This window comes from Plasmodium malariae (assembly GCF_900090045.1).
Source record: "Plasmodium malariae genome assembly, chromosome: 7".
NCBI classification, from domain to species: domain Eukaryota; phylum Apicomplexa; class Aconoidasida; order Haemosporida; family Plasmodiidae; genus Plasmodium; species Plasmodium malariae.
In genome coordinates this window covers 2,036,568-2,057,732 of record NC_041781.1, presented here as the reverse complement: position 1 = coordinate 2,057,732, position 21,165 = coordinate 2,036,568, and the positions used below count along the sequence as shown (strand labels likewise).

General features: G+C 18.5%; 4 protein-coding genes across 4 annotated transcripts; 1 reads left to right on the top strand and 3 right to left on the bottom strand.

Moving 5' to 3' along the window:
• Positions 1–5,905: 5,905 nt before the first annotated feature.
• Positions 5,906–6,767, top strand: PmUG01_07051700 (fam-m protein; the record flags this gene model as incomplete). The annotated part of the gene is made up of 2 exons (XM_029004266.1): positions 5,906–5,992; positions 6,120–6,767. The coding sequence occupies 2 exons, from the start codon at positions 5,906–5,908 to the stop codon at positions 6,765–6,767; spliced, it is 735 nt and encodes a 244-aa protein (XP_028860972.1).
• Positions 6,768–11,088: 4,321 nt separating this feature from the next.
• Positions 11,089–11,930, bottom strand: PmUG01_07051600 (Plasmodium exported protein, unknown function; the record flags this gene model as incomplete). Its single annotated transcript, XM_029004265.1, has 2 exons — positions 11,089–11,718; positions 11,844–11,930. The coding sequence occupies 2 exons, from the start codon at positions 11,928–11,930 to the stop codon at positions 11,089–11,091; spliced, it is 717 nt and encodes a 238-aa protein (XP_028860971.1).
• Positions 11,931–15,482: 3,552 nt separating this feature from the next.
• Positions 15,483–16,378, bottom strand: PmUG01_07051500 (fam-m protein; the record flags this gene model as incomplete). The annotated part of the gene is made up of 2 exons (XM_029004264.1): positions 15,483–16,163; positions 16,292–16,378. The coding sequence occupies 2 exons, from the start codon at positions 16,376–16,378 to the stop codon at positions 15,483–15,485; spliced, it is 768 nt and encodes a 255-aa protein (XP_028860970.1).
• A 3,512-nt stretch (positions 16,379–19,890) lies between these two features.
• Positions 19,891–20,878, bottom strand: PmUG01_07051400 (fam-l protein; the record flags this gene model as incomplete). Its single annotated transcript, XM_029004263.1, has 2 exons — positions 19,891–20,664; positions 20,792–20,878. The coding sequence occupies 2 exons, from the start codon at positions 20,876–20,878 to the stop codon at positions 19,891–19,893; spliced, it is 861 nt and encodes a 286-aa protein (XP_028860969.1).
• Between the last annotated feature and the right edge of the window lie 287 nt (positions 20,879–21,165).

The window sequence follows — 21,165 nt, the reverse complement described above, 5'->3', positions numbered from 1 at the left end:
TTAGGATTCAGTAATTGTTAGTGAATATAGGAAAAACAAAAAATCGTATTTAAATCAATTTTCATATAATAATTTACTTCTATAGATTACTCTATTTTTCTATTATTTATAATTGGAAATATATTTAGTGCGTTAAAAAATTAAAATAAAATTTAATTTCCTTTTTTTGCACCTTTTTAAAATAATTGGGCTCAACCATTTTGGTAACATTATTTTTATGGAAACATTTCATTGTACACTTTTCAATCAAATAAATAAATGTATATATATATATATATATATGTGTATCCCTTTATTTATATTGAACTCTGCTTCCATTCTATAATACTACGCAGAAAGAAACATAACGATCTTGAAAGATGTAAAGAGCGTTCTCGGTCGTGAACATCAGAGCCCACGTATATCAATCCGAAACATAGGCGATTACATATATCCTGTAATTCATGATTACTAGTTTAAACGTAAAATAACATTTAACTGAAAATTAGTTATAATATAACTATAATCAAACGTGCAAATTGAGTCATATCTGTACTTGGGATTAATGAAGAAAAACAGGAAAAGTGACACATAGAGGGCACAAAAAAGAAAAAAATATATATGGCATAATTAATAATTAAGAAGTTATTAAAATGTATAATTTATATAGCTTTAAATATATCGACTATATTGTAAAAGGAACAGTATTTAAAAATAAGAAATTCTTATAAAATTTCATACAATAACATTTATAAATATATATATTAAGTCAAGTGTCATTCTTTGAATGATAAAAAATGTTGAAATATATATATAATAGTAAGCATTTAAGATATTCTGCACAACAAAGGAATAAAAGGAATATGTGTATTAAGTATCACCACCTAAAAAGATAGAATGCCCTAAATTGACTAAAATTCTAGGAATAATTCAAAAAATATTACAAAGAAAGAAAGATAAGAATATGTGCAAAAAGAACTTGTACAAAAGCTTAATAAATTATTTAAGAGTAAGAGAAAGGTTAAAATGTGTAATACAATAATTTTGGAAAGTAAAAATTAATTTCATATGATCTTTCTTTATTGATCACCAAAATACATAAAAAAAAAAAAATTGTTTACTCACCTATACTTATATACAATTATGTATAAATGTACAACAAAAATAAACCTAGTAATGTATGATTTTAATAATTTTAATTAATCCATAATGGAAGAATTTAAATTATTTATTATTTATCCCTTTGTAAGGTCAAAATGATTTATTAAGGAGTAATATATTTTTATTATTTTAGGAAATTTTTATTATCTTATAATAAATAAAAAATCAAAGAAAAAAATTTTCATTTTAATACTATATTGCAAAAATGACTTATATAATTTTATATAATAATTTATTTATTATTCGTAAAGCTTGCTCATTTTTTTTTTTTTTTTTTGTTAGTTAATAATCTAAATATGATAGTTCTAATATATTTAAGAGTACCCATTTTTCTATCGTGATACAAGTAAATTTCTTATATAATGTAAAATAACTAATAATTCAATCATAAAGTATCTTTAGAGTGTCATTAAATTATGTATGTATAATTTTTATAACAATTTTAAAATATATAAAATTATTATTTTTTATTAATTTATCATTTTTTATTTTTAATTATATCATCCTATTTCTAATCGCTTGAATAAAGAAAAAATTTTTTATATATCCAAATTTTTATTTTTAATACTATTTATTATATTACCAAAAATTTTGAACTTCTGTTAAATGCAATTAAATCTAAAATCATAGAGTAAAATTACATATAATAGTGTTAAAAAAAGTATAAGATTAATTTATCTTATATAAGATAATAAAAGTAAACTATCTTAATTTGTATATTTTTGATCTCAAACAAAAAATTAAGCACTTTTAATTAAAAAATATATATTTGTAATATTGCATTACTACATTTGAATTAAATTCTGTTAAATCATTATTATTATTTATATTTTTTGTTATTTTAATGTATTGCTCATTGTCAAACCTTTATACTATAATTACTCTCTTAGTTTGAACAATTATTTTTATTCTGTTGTAAAATGAATACCGTTGTAATTATTCTAGAACAATTATTCAATCCTTATATAAATTATTTATTTTCGCAGTACTATTAACCTAATGCACATAGTATAAGTAAAAAATTACATAAATAAAAGAAAAAAATTATTTAAAAGTAAATGAAATACTCAAAAGTTAAAAGTTATTTTTCCACATAAAAAATATCTTTATTCAATAATTCCACTTAATTATAAATTTCCTATTTGAAAAATAGTTTACATCTTATCATTCCTAAATTGCTCCCTATACGTCATTATCTTATAACCAGAAAAATATTAAAATTCCATGTTATGCAATATACTTATCTCCATACAAGTTGTACAAACTTCATAATTATTTTTTTAAAAATATATACAAAAAAAAAAAAAGAAATATGAAGACAGAATCTAAAAGAAAAATTATAAAGAATTATACGCGGCACATGCTAGAAAATCAAACAGGAATACGCAGAATTTAATATATATCATTACTAAATCCTTCATCTTTAGAATATAAATAGGAATTAGAAGAAAACCATATAAAATATATAAATCTACACCAAGGGATTTACCCAAAAGTAATTATGATTTCTATTCCATATTAACCAACCAATATATATGATTCTACTAATATTTATGCTTGTGCCACAACAGTTCATGCGAAAAAGGAAAAGTAAGACACAAAAATAAAAAAATAAAAATACAACTTAAAATGAGAAAAAATGTAAAAGTAAAATAAATTTACCGAATGAAGATTCATCAAAGAATACGCCATATAATAAACAAGATTAGCAAAATAATTCTTATATATTTTGAACAAATAAATATTCAAATAATTTAATTATCTAGATTTTCTCTAAGAATACATGGAAAATAGTAACAAGACATACAAAAACATAATACTTAAAAAATACGGATTAAGAATTATTTTACCTGTATTATTGTTCTTGCTTTTATTAATAATATCCACAATAGTGTTAACATCACATTTCATATATAAGAAAATGTGATTGTTAAATTTTGATTGGTCTAATACTCAAATAGCAAAATTATATAAGAGAATATTGTCAACCAGATTAGGAGAGCTAAAAGATAGTTTCCCATGGATATAAAGATTTTAGATGCATATCCCACTAACGCCCAAATTTCTTTTCTAGGACAATCAATTGGCCTACTAATATATATCTTTTCTTTCAAAATATTAGTTATCATACTTATATTAAAGGTTTTTTACGATTATATGTTAAAAATATAAAACAATTAAGTTCACTAAAAGATAATATACATAGTAAGGAATATATATATATTCCTAAAGAATTTTCAAATATATAGTAATAGATATAATATTTTTATTCTTAATAAACATAATCATAATTTCTTAAATTCTCTATATATCCCAATATATATATGGCATTTTTTACACACAGCAATGAAACAATATATTCTTAGTTTTTTCGTGAATTTGGACGTTTTAATGTTCTTTAATTTGTAATATAAAAAATTGTTTCAACTTGACTAAATATTAACAATTCGTACACACATATTTTTAAGCATAGTTTCATTTAACACACACACATATATATATATATATATATATATATATATATACGTTAAATTAGCATATGACATCACACAACATATATAATTATTAAAGTAAAATATTTATATTCTACCAAAAAACAGTTTCTTTTCTTTTTTGTCTTATTACTGTCTAAAACGATAATTTATTTAGTCTACTAAGAAAATATATTATTAGTTTTGAATCAAAAATAAACGTATCTTATTTTGTGTTCAATGAAAACAAGAGAATATTCCTTGTTATATTGATATGCATATATATATTTTAATTGTATATGAAATTTAATATTCTATAAGGTATACTGTATGTGGAACATTTTATAAAGTGTATTAATTTAAATACCTTTTTCACGGACATTCCTTTTTTTGTACATGATATAAGTATATATAAATGCATAATAATAAATTATTCTTATTAAATAATAATTATTTATAATTCTTATATGAATTATGAATTATGAATTATATATCCTTACAAACATTTATGATTTCAAATAAATTACTTTTTAATTATTCATATTAATTGTGGTGTAAATTAAATTTTTAATAAACGAATTAAATATATATAATAACGTAAGTATATAAATACAACAAATATATACATTTTATTCTTTCAAATATTAAATTAACAAATAAAGTACGGTTATATATTAAAAAATAATTTGTTTAAATTGTTTTCTCTTTTTGTTTTAGTTTTTTTCATAATTATATATTGCTGAAGTTGTATTATGTAACTATAAATATAAAATTTTTCATTTAACATATTAATAAAAAGTCATTTTTTTCTGAATTGATACAATGATAAAGAGATAATTATTTCTTTATATATTCTAATTTTAGTTTGTCCATAAATATATTGCGTAATATCTTAAAATTTTAAAGATATTCAAAAATATATGTTGTTTGTATTAAGCATTAGTAATTATCTATGTCTAATAATAAATAAAAAAAAAATAAAATACGTGAAAAAAAGAATTATCTTTTTGTGGATAATATATAAATACTTATCATTTTTTTTCTTTTGGATAAGTATAATTTATTTTTAAAAAGTAAATATTTTTTTAAATGATTAATTAAATAAATATAATTTGTAAGTTTTTTTCTACAGCATTTTATTGAGTAGTTTTCAAATATTAAATATTATTTTTCATAGATTCAAATGAAAATTATAATTTGAATATAAGTTCTATTTATTAAATTTACATACTCTTTAAATATAATCATTTAATTGGTGAAATAACTTATCCATCTTTTTTCCTTTGCAACTTTCCACATGTGATATACAGAAAATTAGGCAGGTACATATGGTCATATCAGCATAGAAAAATTAAAAATATTTCTAATTAGAATATTAATAGTACATTTAAAATTATGTTTACTATTCATATATCTTCTAAATATATATTATTAATTAAAAAAAATAAATTAGTTGAATATGAATATTTTTTTTATAGAAATAACATTATAAATTAATCTTAATTTAGAATTAAAATTTTTAAAAATTATGGAAATAAAATAAAAAGTCAGATTTTATACATCATTACATTATACGTATTTTTTCATAGATTATATAATATTATATTAAAAACTTGATTTTAAAAATTATATTATAGCTTATAAAAAAATACCCGTGTTTACTCAATAAGTAATGCAATTTCTATATGTAACACAATAGGCTTCACAAAATAAATTTTCTTTTTCTATTACTATATTTCAATAAATAATAACTTTTAGGAATAATAACTTATTGAAATATGTCTTTATAAAATTAAAATTATTTAAAGGATAACTTTTTTAAAATTAGCAATTATATTTTTAATATGAAGAGGATTATATAATATATATATTCTCTACATTCTGCATGCTATATAAACTAAATATTTTTGTATAATAATAAATCATTTTTCTTTTTTTTTTTTTTTCTAAAAAATTTAATACTTAAATGATTTAATCATTAATTTACAGTAAATAACTATATAATATTTTTTTAATATTTACAAATAAACACATTATTTTGTTTTATTTTAAAAAATGTTATTTTTTTTTTTTATATCAATAACATTCAAAATTTTTGAAAATATTTTTAAAGTTTTTTTCTTTGTATACCCTGTGAAATACATGATCATTATATATATTTTATTAAATATTTATGAAGTAATAAAAACAAATTGTTTTAAAAATAAATATAGCATCCCCCATAATAAGCAGTAAAATAAATAGTTATTAATTTTTCCCTTGCTGAATATATATGTATATTAATAATCTATACAATGGAACAAAAAATTAATTCCACCTTATTTTTCAAAATTTCTGCGTTTATGATTTTAAGTTGGATATGTCATTTTTGTTGTGATACAGTATGATAATGTTATATATGGATTTCTGTAAATTTTATATTTTTTGTGTTTTATTTTTTTTAATAATTTTTATTATTATTAGATTATTTATTGTATGAAATAACGTATATTAACATAATTTTTTTAGAGAACTAATAACAAATTGTTAATTGAGAAATGGACACCATGTAGAAGATTAAATACAAGATGTTATCGTTTACTAGCAAAATATAAAAAGAATAAAGATTCAAATACTTTAGATCTTAAAGAGGATAAACCATTCAATGGAGATAGGAACAAAGGAAAAAACAGACAATCTAATAGAAGTCCATTAAATAAGGCGCAGTACTATACAGAAGTTATAGATTATGATAATGGTATGTTTGATGGTAAATACTTCCATTTTGAAAAAAAATTAATTAAGAAAAAAGACTATGATGATTTACTTGAAAAAAAAAAAAGAATTTGTGATATAGCTTTAAAAAAAATAAAATTCAGAAAATACAGATATGGAGCTTTTATTACTTTCCTTTTTTTCTTGTTCGCAATTGGATTGCCAATATTACAACATTTTAACTATTTGAAAACTGCAGGAGAATGGCTTATTAAAACTGCATTAAAATTGCAAACAGCATGGTCAGCAGTAGAAAATGTCCTAGGTGAAGCTAAAAATCATTTTTATCTAATGTCATTTGGAATATTAATGTTTATATTGTCTGTCTTACTTGTAATAGCGTTATATAAGCTCTTAATAAATAATGAAAAATATAAAAAAATTAAGTTGATGGCAGAGTAAAATGAAAAACAAAGAATACATATTTTTCTGTAAGGACGTTTCCAATATTAACTAATATATATAATATTTTTACGGAATACATTCTTATAAAACATACTTATAACTGTTATTATTTTATAAATACATGTATGTATAATTTTTCTTTTTAATACAGAAGAAAAAAAAAGTTAAATTAATTATTTTTTCGTTAGTATTAATGTTATAATATTTTTAAAAATTTTATTTTATATTATTTTTTCACTTTAATTGCATATTATGGTTTAATATATATAATATTCCTATTTCAATAGGATCTTATAATAAATATAGTTTTGTGCACTAAAATTAATATATAAAAGAACAATACAAATCATTGTATACGAATAATGGCTTATCTATATTCGAACTAAAAATTATACTTCATGTTTTTATATTTTTGTAGAATGCAAGGATTTTCTGGGTTAATCTTATAGTAAAAATTCATAATTATCTTTCAAATGATAATAAATATGACTTATTTCGACTTTAATTAAACAAAGTAAACGTATATTATTTCTTTGACATATAAAAACAAATTTTATTTACCTTAAAAAATAAGTGTTAATATTTATTTTATAAAATTATAATTATGAGAAATATATTATAATCTATGTATGTTGTAATATACATTAAATATATTCTTATTTCTTTTTTTTGAAAATAATATATCATATTTTATAAATATATTAAAAAATAATGTCTCTATAAAATGTGTATTATTTATAATTTTTTGATGAATTAAGACTACAAAGTCATCAGAACTAAATGAATTATTGAAGCCATTAAATGTTTTATTAATATTCATAATTACTCGGCTAATTTCATAGTGAAAATTTAAAAATGTACTATATATATATATTTTTTTTTTTTTTAGTTCATTAAATGTATAAAATAATGAATTAAATATTATCACATATATGAAGAAATAATATATTTAAAATTCTTCCTTTTTTATCGTAGTTTTTTCAAAATAGTTCACTTCAAGTACGTGTTATATATATATAAATATACAAATTTTCTTTTAAGGTAGCAAAATTACATAAAACTTTTCATAAAATTATATAAATATATGTATACAAATATTTTATATATGTTATAATTTTTCCTAAGGTTTATATATATATTATATAGATTGTTAATAACGTTTTTAAGATCTATAAATATATGTATAGTTTATACTGACAGTTTATATCTTAAAAAATAAATCTTATTTTTAAAACAGAATAAAAATGAAAAAATGGATTATTTTTTTATAGATAATTTATAAATGCGTAGCATTAATTTTACTTTCTAAACATGTTTTAATAATATATATTTAAAAAGTTAATCTCTTTTTTTTTTTTTTTACGATATTTAACTAAATAAATATAAGATATTCTACATTCAAGCTTTTTGCACCTAATTTTTATTCAATAAATTTTATTTTTCATAGATTCTGATGGAAATTGTAGTGCATTATTAATATATTTTTTATTTTTAATAACTTCATATATTTCAAAAAGTACTGTTTAAACCGTTGTGTAAAGAGTTCGTATATTTTTCCTTGTAAATGTATACATGGGATCTACATAAAATGAGGCAAACACATGTGAACAATTCTGCATGGGAAATTAAAAATGTTAAAATTAGAATTTTAATAAGATAATTAATTATTTTTATTATTTTATTTTTTAATATTTCTTTTTGTTTATATTATATATTACTATAATTTCTTAAAATATATGTTTACTTGTAAGCAATTTTCTTGTGCATAGATGTATAATGTAATCCTATTGTGATAATATATATATATATGTATATATTTTTCTTTTTTACATTTAAAATTATAATAAAAATAAAATAATAATTTCTAAAAACAAGATATAAATGGTATTAACATTTTAATTTGAAGTCATCTAAAGTTTTATGATACCCGTACATATTTATCTAAAATTTTAAAAAAAATATTGCAATAAAAAGAATTACAAACTTTTTGTTCGCTATACACCATATTATAACTATCCTTATATTTATTTTTATATTATTCATAGTAAGACTAAATATAAATATTTTAATGTTTTAAATTTTTTTCTCATAAAAACGGGGTTAACACATGAAAATTTGTAACTAATCTGTTTATTAGTTATATTATGAAATAAATTACAGAAATGTAAAAAACCAATTTAATAATAATAATTGAATTAATTCAAATTCTCATAAATCCTTCAGAATACATATTTTTATTAAAATTTTCTTTATATCCCTATATATTTAATAGAAATATTTATAGATTTATTCGTTTAATTTTGTCAAGAATAAAAATAGAAATCCTCTTTTGTCATCATTATATTTTATGATAAGTATATAAATATATTTTTATAAAACATAATTAAATCAAAATTAAATAAGTATAATAATAAAAGGATAAACATAAGAATCCTATCGTTCATTGAAAGAAAGTAGTAATGTGCAAAATTATAAAACGTCTACAAAAAATTCTACTAAAAATTACATAACACCAATATGTATTCTATATTTTTTATAGAACTAACCTAATATCTAAGCCTTGAAATAATTAATTTTGCCTTGACTAAATGTGTAAAACATAAGTATATCTCATTATTAAAGGTATATATATATATATTAACATTTTTCTTTCTTCTAGATACATTATTACTTATAATAATTGATTATTCTTCTTCCATTCAATTATGTCATTAACGTTATATAGTTATGGTATATATAACATTTTTTATCTCAGTGCATTGTTTAAAAATAAAAGATAATATATCACATACATTGTCAAACAAAATTTTATTTTCCCTTTGTTTCATTAATTAACCATTGTACGTTGACATTAACAACTAGTTTATTAATTCTTCTTATCTATTCTATTAATGCTAATAGAATCACAAAAATATATATTCTAATGAATAAAGAAAATGAGTGAAATTTCGATTCTCATCTAATATTTTTTTACAAAAATACTTTTCTGATTTTACTATAGTACTTTATTAATATTAATTTATATTTTTATTAATCTATTATATTAAAACGTTATATAACACATTTATATAGTATGAACATTTAACTACATTTGACAAATAAAAAATTAAAAAAAAAAAACAAAAAAAATAAAGAAATGAATAAAGTTAAGTTAATGCTCCTTTTGGAAAACATATAATTCAATAAATATACGAATAAAATATAAAACAAACATAAATTAAATGACCAATTTGAATTATTAATTATTTATTCTTTTTATTATACATAAATATTAGTAAGGTATATCCTTCTAAAACAATTAAAAAAAATATATATAATATTCCATATTACATTAAACAGTTGAACCTATTGTTAACCAAAAACTGTAAAGTAAAATGTGTAAACATAATTATATTTGTAATTCAAAATAAGCATCTTTCTGAATAAAATTATTAAAATAAATAAAAAAAAGCTTATGAATTATACTATTTAAACACCATAAATATGATATATATTTTTGTGCCTTACAAAGAAAATTATATTATTGATTAAACAAATTACATTATAATAGTAAAATAACAATTAATCAAAATAAAATTAAAATTAGTTATTTCATATATTACATGAAGTTGCATTTATGATATTATTTATTAGGTCTCATTGATTTTCTATTTTTTAAATTTAATCCTAGCTATTATAAAATAAATTTATATTTTAAGAAAAAAAAAAAATGTATTGTAATAATATTTATTCAGCTCATAATATATTTTTTATTTATAAACATATAAAAAAAATTATAAAAAAAGAATACATATATATATATATATATATAACCATACAACTACATACATTCACTTTGTTTCTTCATACTAATAGCAAGACACGTTTATTCTTAATTAAAAAAACTCATAAATTTTTTATGTATTCCAGATAATACAAATTTATTACTAAAATAAGTTAAGAAATAATCCATACTGTCTTTTTATATATTTACAAAAATAAATTGATACATATGACAATAAAATTATATAAGCTTTTATATATATATACCAAGTTATATATATTTTTCAAAAAAATTTTCTTGTTACATACAGAATTATATATATAAATTGCAATATTGTTGTAAAATAAAAAGATATTTTAATATAAAATGTGAATAAGAATAAAGCATTCAAATTTACAAAAAATTAAAAATGTAACATTTTACAGTTCCTGATAAAAAAAAAACTTTCACCTACAGGTCTACATATTAAACCTATTAAATTATAATTACTTTTGTTATTTTTGCATATCAATTAAGATATTGTAGATTTTTATAATTATAAAATACTATTTTACTTTAAGAAAGATGCTTTGTATAATACATATCCCTCTTTATACGTAATAACTTTTCATATTTTATATATTTTATGCAGATGTAAAAAAGCCCTACTAAAATAATAATCCATAATATATATATTGGTACAATATTTCTAATAATCTGCTTTTCACCTGCCTTAGTATACTTAAATAAACCAAATAATAGTGCATAGATTACTCCAACTATTAAATGGACAATAAATAAAACAAAAAATTCACTATCTTTTCTTTGTATATATTTTTTTATAAACTTAAAATCAGAATTTGTACAATACCTAAGAACATTTTTATAATATATTTTGTCTAACGTTCTTTTCCCAGAATAGTTATTTACCTTATTGTTTACAGAAGATTTATTTTCCCCAACTTGATTATAGCCTACTGAATTATGTGAGGTACATTCTCTTGGCAGTTTAATTTTTCCTTTGGACACTCTTCCATTCTTAGTTATATGTTTCTTTTCGTATTCTCCATTATATGGAATATCTTTTTTTTCATGTGCGATATTTAAACACTTTTCCTTTCTATACTTTGCTAGTAAGCGATAATTTCTTGTACATAATTTTTCATCAATAACGTCCTTCTCATACAAATATTTACAAATGTTACTCTAAAATAACAAAAGAAATATTCAAAATATAGAAAAATAAATAAATCGTAATATGAAATATCAATAGAAATATAAAAAACACAAAAATGAACAACAAAAGTATCTTTAATTAAAATATATCATACGACTTCACTATTAAAATGATATATCCATGTTAAAATGAGAAATGTTTCGATTTTAATAAATAAGAGTAGCTTAGATTTCACTTTCATACTGTATATTTTTAATATAGTATTATGTCTTGCTAATAGCAAAATATTGACAATAAATATATTTTCATTGAAAAGAGACACTATATTTTTTTTAATAAAAAAATAATAATACGCATATAATAAGTATAATACATATTACAACATGGAAAATGTAACGGAACTCTAAAATTGCAATTAATATATTTTAACCTTAATATTATTCACAAAAGGAAAACACTAATTTAATAACATAATTTTAATGTATTAATAATTATATAAAATACTTTATTTTGTTATTTAGTGCAATAAAATAACTAAATAATTATTATACCAATCCTTTTCAAAATAAATTAAAAAAAAATATATGAGTTCTCAATAATTGAAAACATTCATTTTAAAAAAAAATATATAATGTATAAAATGTACATTATACAATTTCTGCATATTAAAAGACTAAATGCTAATTATAATTATATTTCCTTACTAATAATTACTTTTAGATAAACATTATATTTTGGAACAAAAGTTTATTATTTTTAAAAAACATTATCATAATATAATAATACTAATAATGAACTAAAATAGAATCTTTTTTACAAATATTGTATAATTTTAATTTTAAAAATCGTAATTTTTACGGTTTTATTTATATTTGAAAAATCAATATTATATGATACCTATGTACTAAAAAAATATGAATTTTAAAATCAATTAAAAAAAAAGGAGTTCTTATATTTGTATAGTAAATTTTATAAATTATAATTTATAACTATGTTTAATTTATTCCAGTACTTCTAAATGAAACTTTTTTAAAATTTCCTCTTTATATATTTTTATTTTAATAAAAAGTATACTTTCTTAAGATATATTAATAAAATTTAAAGAAAAATAAAAAAAAATGGAAATTAAAATTAAAATTGGTGTAAAAATTGTGTATACAATATAATAAAGTAATAGATATTTCTAACGAAATATATTTACCATTTGAATATTATATACGCGTTTTTAAATGTACATAATAAAGAAAAAAATAAAATAGTAATTTTGTAAAATGTATGATTTCGTAATTTTACTGCTAATAATATTTGAACAAATAAATAATTTTTAGTTAATTCATTTACATATACATTATATTAAAAACAGTTTTTAGAAATACAAATTAATGTACATAAAACTATATATTGATAAATATATCTATAACAGCAAAATTATTATCTATTAACATATTTATATTTCTATATATTTTGGAGAAAGAAAAATTATAAATTACAAAAATATTATATAATTAATAATTTAATATAGATCATCTAATATAGAACTCATCTTTTTTCTCTTAAAATATTTCTCTTCTAAGGAATAACTTAAACAATAAAAAAAAAAAAAAGAAATATACTCAAAAAAATTAAAATTATTCTATATATATTGTTTTCAGTTAAATTCACTATAAGACTTGCATTTGTGAAATATCTTATTTAGTTTCTTATAGGTTTTAATATGTTTGGATTATGTCAACTTTTTAGGTAATTAATAATTTAATGTATAGTATAAGATAAACCAATTAAAATTTTACCATAACCTATATAGTAAAATTATTAAATAATTTATGGAAAATAAGTGCATATATTATAAAATCATGGTAAATATTTGCATATGAACACAACTTTTTCCACATAGTAATATTCATTGTTGTAAACATATTTATGAGTCTTTTTCTTAAAAAATAATTATTTATCTGTATGAATTATTTATGTTATTCTTAAATTAAAAAAACAGTAAACAAATACTCTAACTTCCTAGTAATAACTTAAATTTTCTTATTAATTATACATGCTAATAGACAATTGTATTCTTATATATATATATATATGCATAATATAACTCAATAAATTACACATATATTTACCATTATAACTTTTTTATATTTAATAAAAAATTTTATTGCATAATAATAAAGTTACATGTAAAGCAATATAAATTTCAATTTTCAAAATATTATTTTCATTTTTATACTAGCTATACCCTATTAAAGATAAAAAATATTAATTTAAATATTAAATTTTTATTTAATCTAATATATTTTATATTTTCAATATAATTCATATTGTGAAACATAAGCTTTTTTCTTCTACAATAAAACAAAAAATACTTAAAATGATATCCTGTTATATAATTTGTCATATATAGTATATGCTTCACAATCCCATAAAAGTTACATTAATACATTTTATACATAATATCTTCTAATCTATGGTGAAACATGTTATTGTTTATAAAATATTCATATATATAAATGTATCATGCAAAATGGCAATAATTTTTTTATGCAAATACAAAATATTAAAATTGAATATGTTACTTATAAAATACTTATGACTAAGTGCAAAAGTATATCATATTAACAATTTTTTAATGATGAACATGAGGCCCTTAAATCTAAATAAATCAAAGTTCCTGTAAGAAATTCATTAGTAATAACAATCATGAGAAAAAAAACTACCCATGTTAAAAGACATGAAATTATTTATAAATTTTCAATAATTACATTAACAACTATTACAGAATTTTTCTTATTTTTTGTTTTTTTAACATTATAAATTATTCCAATTATAATAATAATTGAACTTTCATAATCTCTATAATTTATTAGGACATAAAATTATTATTTCAGTAGTGTTGCATTTACGAATATGTAATTTTGTTTTAGCTACGTTACCTCATCTGAACACTTATATTGTAATCATTACGAAGAATAGTAAATTCATGGGAATGCTTAGATGAACAAAATGAACATATAACGTCAAGTAGTTTAGAAGAAGGTTAGATATATTACTAAGGCAGAAGGTATTATATAACATATCATACGCAGAATTTTATACAGAAAAACTATTATTTTATTATATATTTATAATTCCTCACTTATACCGTAAAAAAAAGAGACATTTGTTAAAAAGTCTTAAGTAATAAATATATTTTATAATATTTTTCTAATAAACATTATTCTATATAAAAAATATTATCTTTTTTCTTCTGAGTAAAATATATATAATGTAACATAATACATTCACTTCGATTAAATAAAGATAAGAATATTTTTATTTTTAAAATATAACCAAACATGTACTAGTCTTAATACTTCTACCAATAGGCACTTTATAATTGAAGAACGTAAAAAATGGAACACAGTTATTTTTAATCTAATATATATATTATAATATAAAATTAACAAAATTATATTAATTTTAATATTATATGTTCCTTTTGATTAAATACATACATTTTCAATAGAAATAAAATTTAACGCACAAATATATATATTAAGCAATAATATTTAATTATACTGCAACAATAATTTATAATACAAAATGAAAATCATTAAAACATTCAAATCTTCAAAAAGCGAAAAACATAATTTATTAACTTTCGTATAAAAATAAAAACTTATACTCATGTATATTTACAAAATTATATCAATAATAGGTATGACTATAAAGTATATAACAATAAACATATTACATATAATAATTCTTATTAATCATTAATTTATCTGAAAATACAAATTCCTTGTTGTTCATGTTACTCTCTCATCAACTTAAGTTTTTGATATTTTTCATTATTTCTTAAGATCTTATAAGTAGCTATTATAATTAAAACTACTAATATAATGAAAGCTACTGTATATAATAATATAAAAACATGTAATTCATTTTTTGTACCTAGTAAATCACTGATATATTTTATTATCTGTAGATCTATGCTATTACTTCTAGTATCTGTTGTACCTGCTCTTACCATCTCACACTTGCATGACATGGGTAATCCTATGCCCAAAAAGAAAAAAAAAAAAAACATACCAACTATATAACCGTAATTTTTAAATTTTATTTTTTTTAAAGCTACGTCACATATTCTCCTTTTTTTCTCAAGAAAACTATCATAATCTTTTTTTTTTATCCATTTCTTTTGAAAATGAAAATTTTTTCCATCAAACATTCCATTATTATAATCTATAACGTCTACATAGTATTGGGCCTTATTTAATAAATTTCTGCTTGATTGTTTATTTTTTTCTTTTATCCTCCTTTCATTATTAGACAAATCTCTTTGTTTATTTGCTTCATTATCCTCAAGTTTTTTTTTTAAACATACATTATATGAATGATTATTCAGTTTATATTTTGCCAGTAATCGATAATTTCTTGTATCTAATTTTTTACTAAGGTTATAGTTTTTATCGATAATTTTGTTAAAAGTACTCTAAAATAAAAAATATATAGATATTTATTGTTTAAAAGATAAATAATTCACTCTAAGAAAAATTATTAATAATAATAAAACATTAAAAATGTAAATAAGGAAAACATATTCAAGTTATGTAATCCTACCAATTCACTGTTAAAATGGAATATCCATGTTAAAAGTATAAATGTAGAAATCTTTATAAAAAGGAACAACATAATTTTTTGATTCATTATATAGATATTTAATATTTAAATGTATTCTAAAAGAAACAAATTGATAATAATGGAACATGCATCTAATACCAAAAGATTCTATATTTATGTAAAAATTTATATTTGCTATTCTTTCATAAATACATTACAAACTATGTATAGCTATAATTGATTTTATCACGTATACAATGTAACATGACTTTAAAAACAAATTGTATTATTTTTATCTTAATATTATTTAAATAAAAAATAAATATCATTAAAACTAAATGATATAAATTTATTCACAAATGTTTAAAATATATAATTTACTTATTGTAGAGTACTAACTAAATAATAATTTTATTAATAAATTTTAAAATAAACTAAGAAATAAATATGTTATGCCTTCTTTATTCAAATATCGAGTTTATCCACTATCCACAATGTAGAGAATATATATATAATATATCCCTCTGTATACTAAAATAATTATTGCAAATTTTAAGGATGTAATCCTATGTATTATTCTAATTTTGTAAACATTAATTTTTAGAAAAACATGTTTTTTTAAATCAAATATTATAATATAATAATAATAATAATAATAATAATAACATTAAATGAAAGAAACCATATATCGTATTACCTTGATTATAACATATGTATTAGTTCCATTTTAAGTTTAATATTCTACTGGATATAAGGTTTTTAAAATAAAGAACAATTTATGCACTGCCTAATATTTTAAAAAATACGTACTCTAAAAGGAAATACGAACTAATTTTTTATTTTTGTACAATAACTTTATAAAATTACAATATTTAATTAAGATTAATATGTATAATTATTTCTAAATTAAAAATATTTATGTTAATCTATTTAATTTTATAATTTTGTTTTAATTATACATATAATTAGAGGAAATAGTAATACACTAAGAAAAAAAAAAAAAATTCTTAAATATAAAATTGTTTCAGCAATGTTATTTGCACAAACATATGTTTAATGATACTTATATTGAAATAAATTTATAAATATATGTAATTTATATAATGTATAATATTTACATGACATATAAGAATGAATAACATTGTATATTACTTAAATGTATGAATTATTAGTTTTTATATTATTATTTTTTTAAGGATAGTGGTATTTTTTTTTTATTCCTTTGGAAATACATAAAGTCAAAAACAAATTTTAAATGTTTAGTATAATAAATTGACATATGTGTATTAACAATATATACTGCACTAAAAATATATTTAGAAGTAAAATTATATTATAACTAAATATTTATATTCCTTATGAATTGTAACCTGAACAATGATAATTATGAAAACCAGGCAAACACGGAAAATTATTTTAATTACCTGAAATATAATATTTTGTTATTGTTCCCTTCAATAAATATTATTTATCCAAGTAAATAATTAAATAATAAAAAAAACTTAAAACAATACAAATTATATTAGTATGGTATTTTTATAGTTTTTCATTATTTATACACTTGTCACGATATTTATTAAAATTCCTGTTTATGTACCAACATCTACTACGATGATTCCTCGTTTAACGTTTATTCTTATAGCTAATACTTTTATATTAAATATAAGGCACCAAAATTTTAAAATGTAAAATAATACATATATATAATATAAAATTAATTAGTAAAAACTAGAAAGCTTCAACATATACACTCTCATAACAATTAATTATAAATAGCTATTCTTTGTTTTAATTAAATTTATGATTTAAAAATATTTTTTTAACCTTTTTTTTTAAATATTCCAGTTTTTTATAAATTAAGAAATAGTATAGGAAAATATATAAATTTTCTTAAAAAGTATTTATTTTTCTACTTCTTTAATATGTAAAACAAAGGTGAATTGTTATCTTATATACATATTCTTATTAACGTCGTAACATTATTACATTTATCTATAGATACAGAATTATTTTCTGCACGCCTATATTATAAATATGTTATTTATACTTATATATTGTATTTTTACTTGATAGTGTTTTCTATTATATAGGAATTTAAAATATTTCAATTTTTTTCGTTCATTATTATAGTATAAAATTAATTAGCATACTTTTACATTTATAACTAAATTTTACTGTATTTTTTTATTTATTAACACTTAAAAATTCCTCCATATACTTAACATAAAATTATTACACAAAAAATTTATACAAAAAAATGCAGAAATATTTTTAATAGATATAATTAAAACCCAAGTCATCAAAAAGAACAAAGTAATATATTTATGAATTGTTTATAGATAAATAATTTTTTTTTTTAATTTCATTTCATTTAAAAAAGAAATATTATTGATATAAATTAATTAGCATTTTTCAATATAAACTACATACTTTTTTATACTTCTTCAAAATAATATTAACTATTTACATAACATATTAATATACATATAAAATTGAGATGAATACAAAATAAAAATAATTTCGCATTAATATATAAATGTAGAAAAATTATATATTTTTTTATTACCTTTAAAGATAATTTATATTTTTACTTATATAAAAATATACTTAATGTTTTACCATTATGAAAAAAATTGTATTTATGCATATTATACATTAAGAATTCATTACTTTTAACTCATTAATTTAATCTTTTAATAACATAAAAGATTAAAAATATATATAGTATATTTGTTTATATGTATTCTATATAGCGTATATACAATTAATTTTTCCCATACTGAATTAACACCACAGTTCAAAAAAATACAAAAATTATAAAACAGAGTAACTATCCACTTAATTGTAAATATTTAGAATTGCTAAAATATTGAACTATTATAAGTACCCTAAAATTAATAAAGATATTTTATTATATATTTTTATTTTATTTTTTATATCATGCAAAAACAAATTATAAATACTTTGAAAAGCGCTTTACAATAAAATTGCTTTATAATATATATCTTAAAAAACGTATTTTATATAATAAATTTTATGTTTTCTTTTATGTAATATATATATTTACATCAATACAACAAAATAAATTTGTTCCATGTCACTTAAAATAAATCAAGATACATATTTTTTTAATTTATTTCTTATCAAACGTTTTCCAAAATAAGTAAACAAATATTCATTTTGGACTAGTAAAAGATAGAATAATATGAAGAATTATTATTTATAATTAAAATATAAATTTACACAAGACATATAACATAATAAATAAATTGTCCTAATATTAATTAATTACAACAAACAAGCACATATCTTTCATAGGAATAGATGGAAATACACAATCCTATATATTAAGTCAAAAATAATCAATTAAGCTTAAGCAATAAATACAAATTGAAAAAATTAAAACATTAAAATTAACAAAGAAATAAGAGAAATTCTTTTTACTAATGTGTATTAATGAGACCATTTACATCTACAACCTTTTATAAGATATATGCAATTATAAACATACATATCACATGTGCCATTCAAGATAATTCACATTTTAGCTCATATTGAAGTTTTCATTATAGAAAGAAAAATATTTTTTATAATTCATTTTATCTATTTTTAAACTTAATTTTTTCATATTTTTTAACCTTCTTATGGTAATAAACAACCCCTAAAATAAGTATGATACCTAATATAATAAAAGGTACAAAATATATAAAAAATCCACAAAAACTTTCTGCAACCATATTTCCATTTATACAGATTTTTCCAGATGTACAACCTGGTTTCTTAAGCGCATTTTGACTTACAAATAACCATCTAAAAGGGGAATGCCACAACTTTGAAGTTAATTCTTTCATCCATCCGCCTCCTGAGTACGTTCTTATTAATCTAAAAAAACCATAAAACACCCCATATCCCCAAAAATTATCTAACATGAATGATATTGATAAGACTAAAAGTAGAAATATAGGTAAAGCAAATCGCAATCCGCATTTTTTATATATTATTTTTTTATAAGTATTATCACTTATTGTTCTGTTGTTTTTAAGAAAATCTACATAATCAAGCTCTTTGAATATTTTTTTTTCCATATGAGAATGTTGTTTAGTTAAAAATATACAAGATTTATTTTTCATATTTTTTTTATGGCCTCTTACATTTATTGGGAAACTTCCGTTTGACTGTTTCTTTTCTCTTGAGAGCAATTTTTTACTATTAGATATATTTTTTTTATCGTTTACTCTATTTGGTATTTCTTTTTCTAAACATACAATAATTGAATCCTTATCCTGTTTATATTTCGCCAGTAAACGATAGTTTCTTGCATATATTTTTCTATGATGATTGTAGCACGCAACCAAATATTTGTTTTGCTTACTCTGAAAAAGCAAGAAAAAATTTATTATTTAATAAAATGAATAAATTCACACTAAGATAAAATCTTGAAAAAAATAAAACTCTAAAATTATAAATAATATATACACATTTAAATAAAACTATCATAACCATATAAATGTAAAAATGACATATCCAACTTAAAAACACAAAAGCATAAATTTTAATAAATAACAGTGTCTTAATTTTTCGTTCCATAATGTAAATCGTTAATACGGTAATATACTGATCAAGTATATAATTAAAAATAATATAATATTCCTTTAATTATAAAAAACGCTATTATCATTTATTTAATTAGTTTTTTATTATTTCTTCTTAAAATTAAATTAAAAATATGTAACTACAATTTCTTTTTCTACAGAGATAGAAAAAATTAATTTCAAACATAAACTCTAAAGATTTTATCACAATAATATTTATAAAAAAATAGATTTAATTAAAAAATATAAACTGAGTTCATTAATAAATATTCAACATACAAA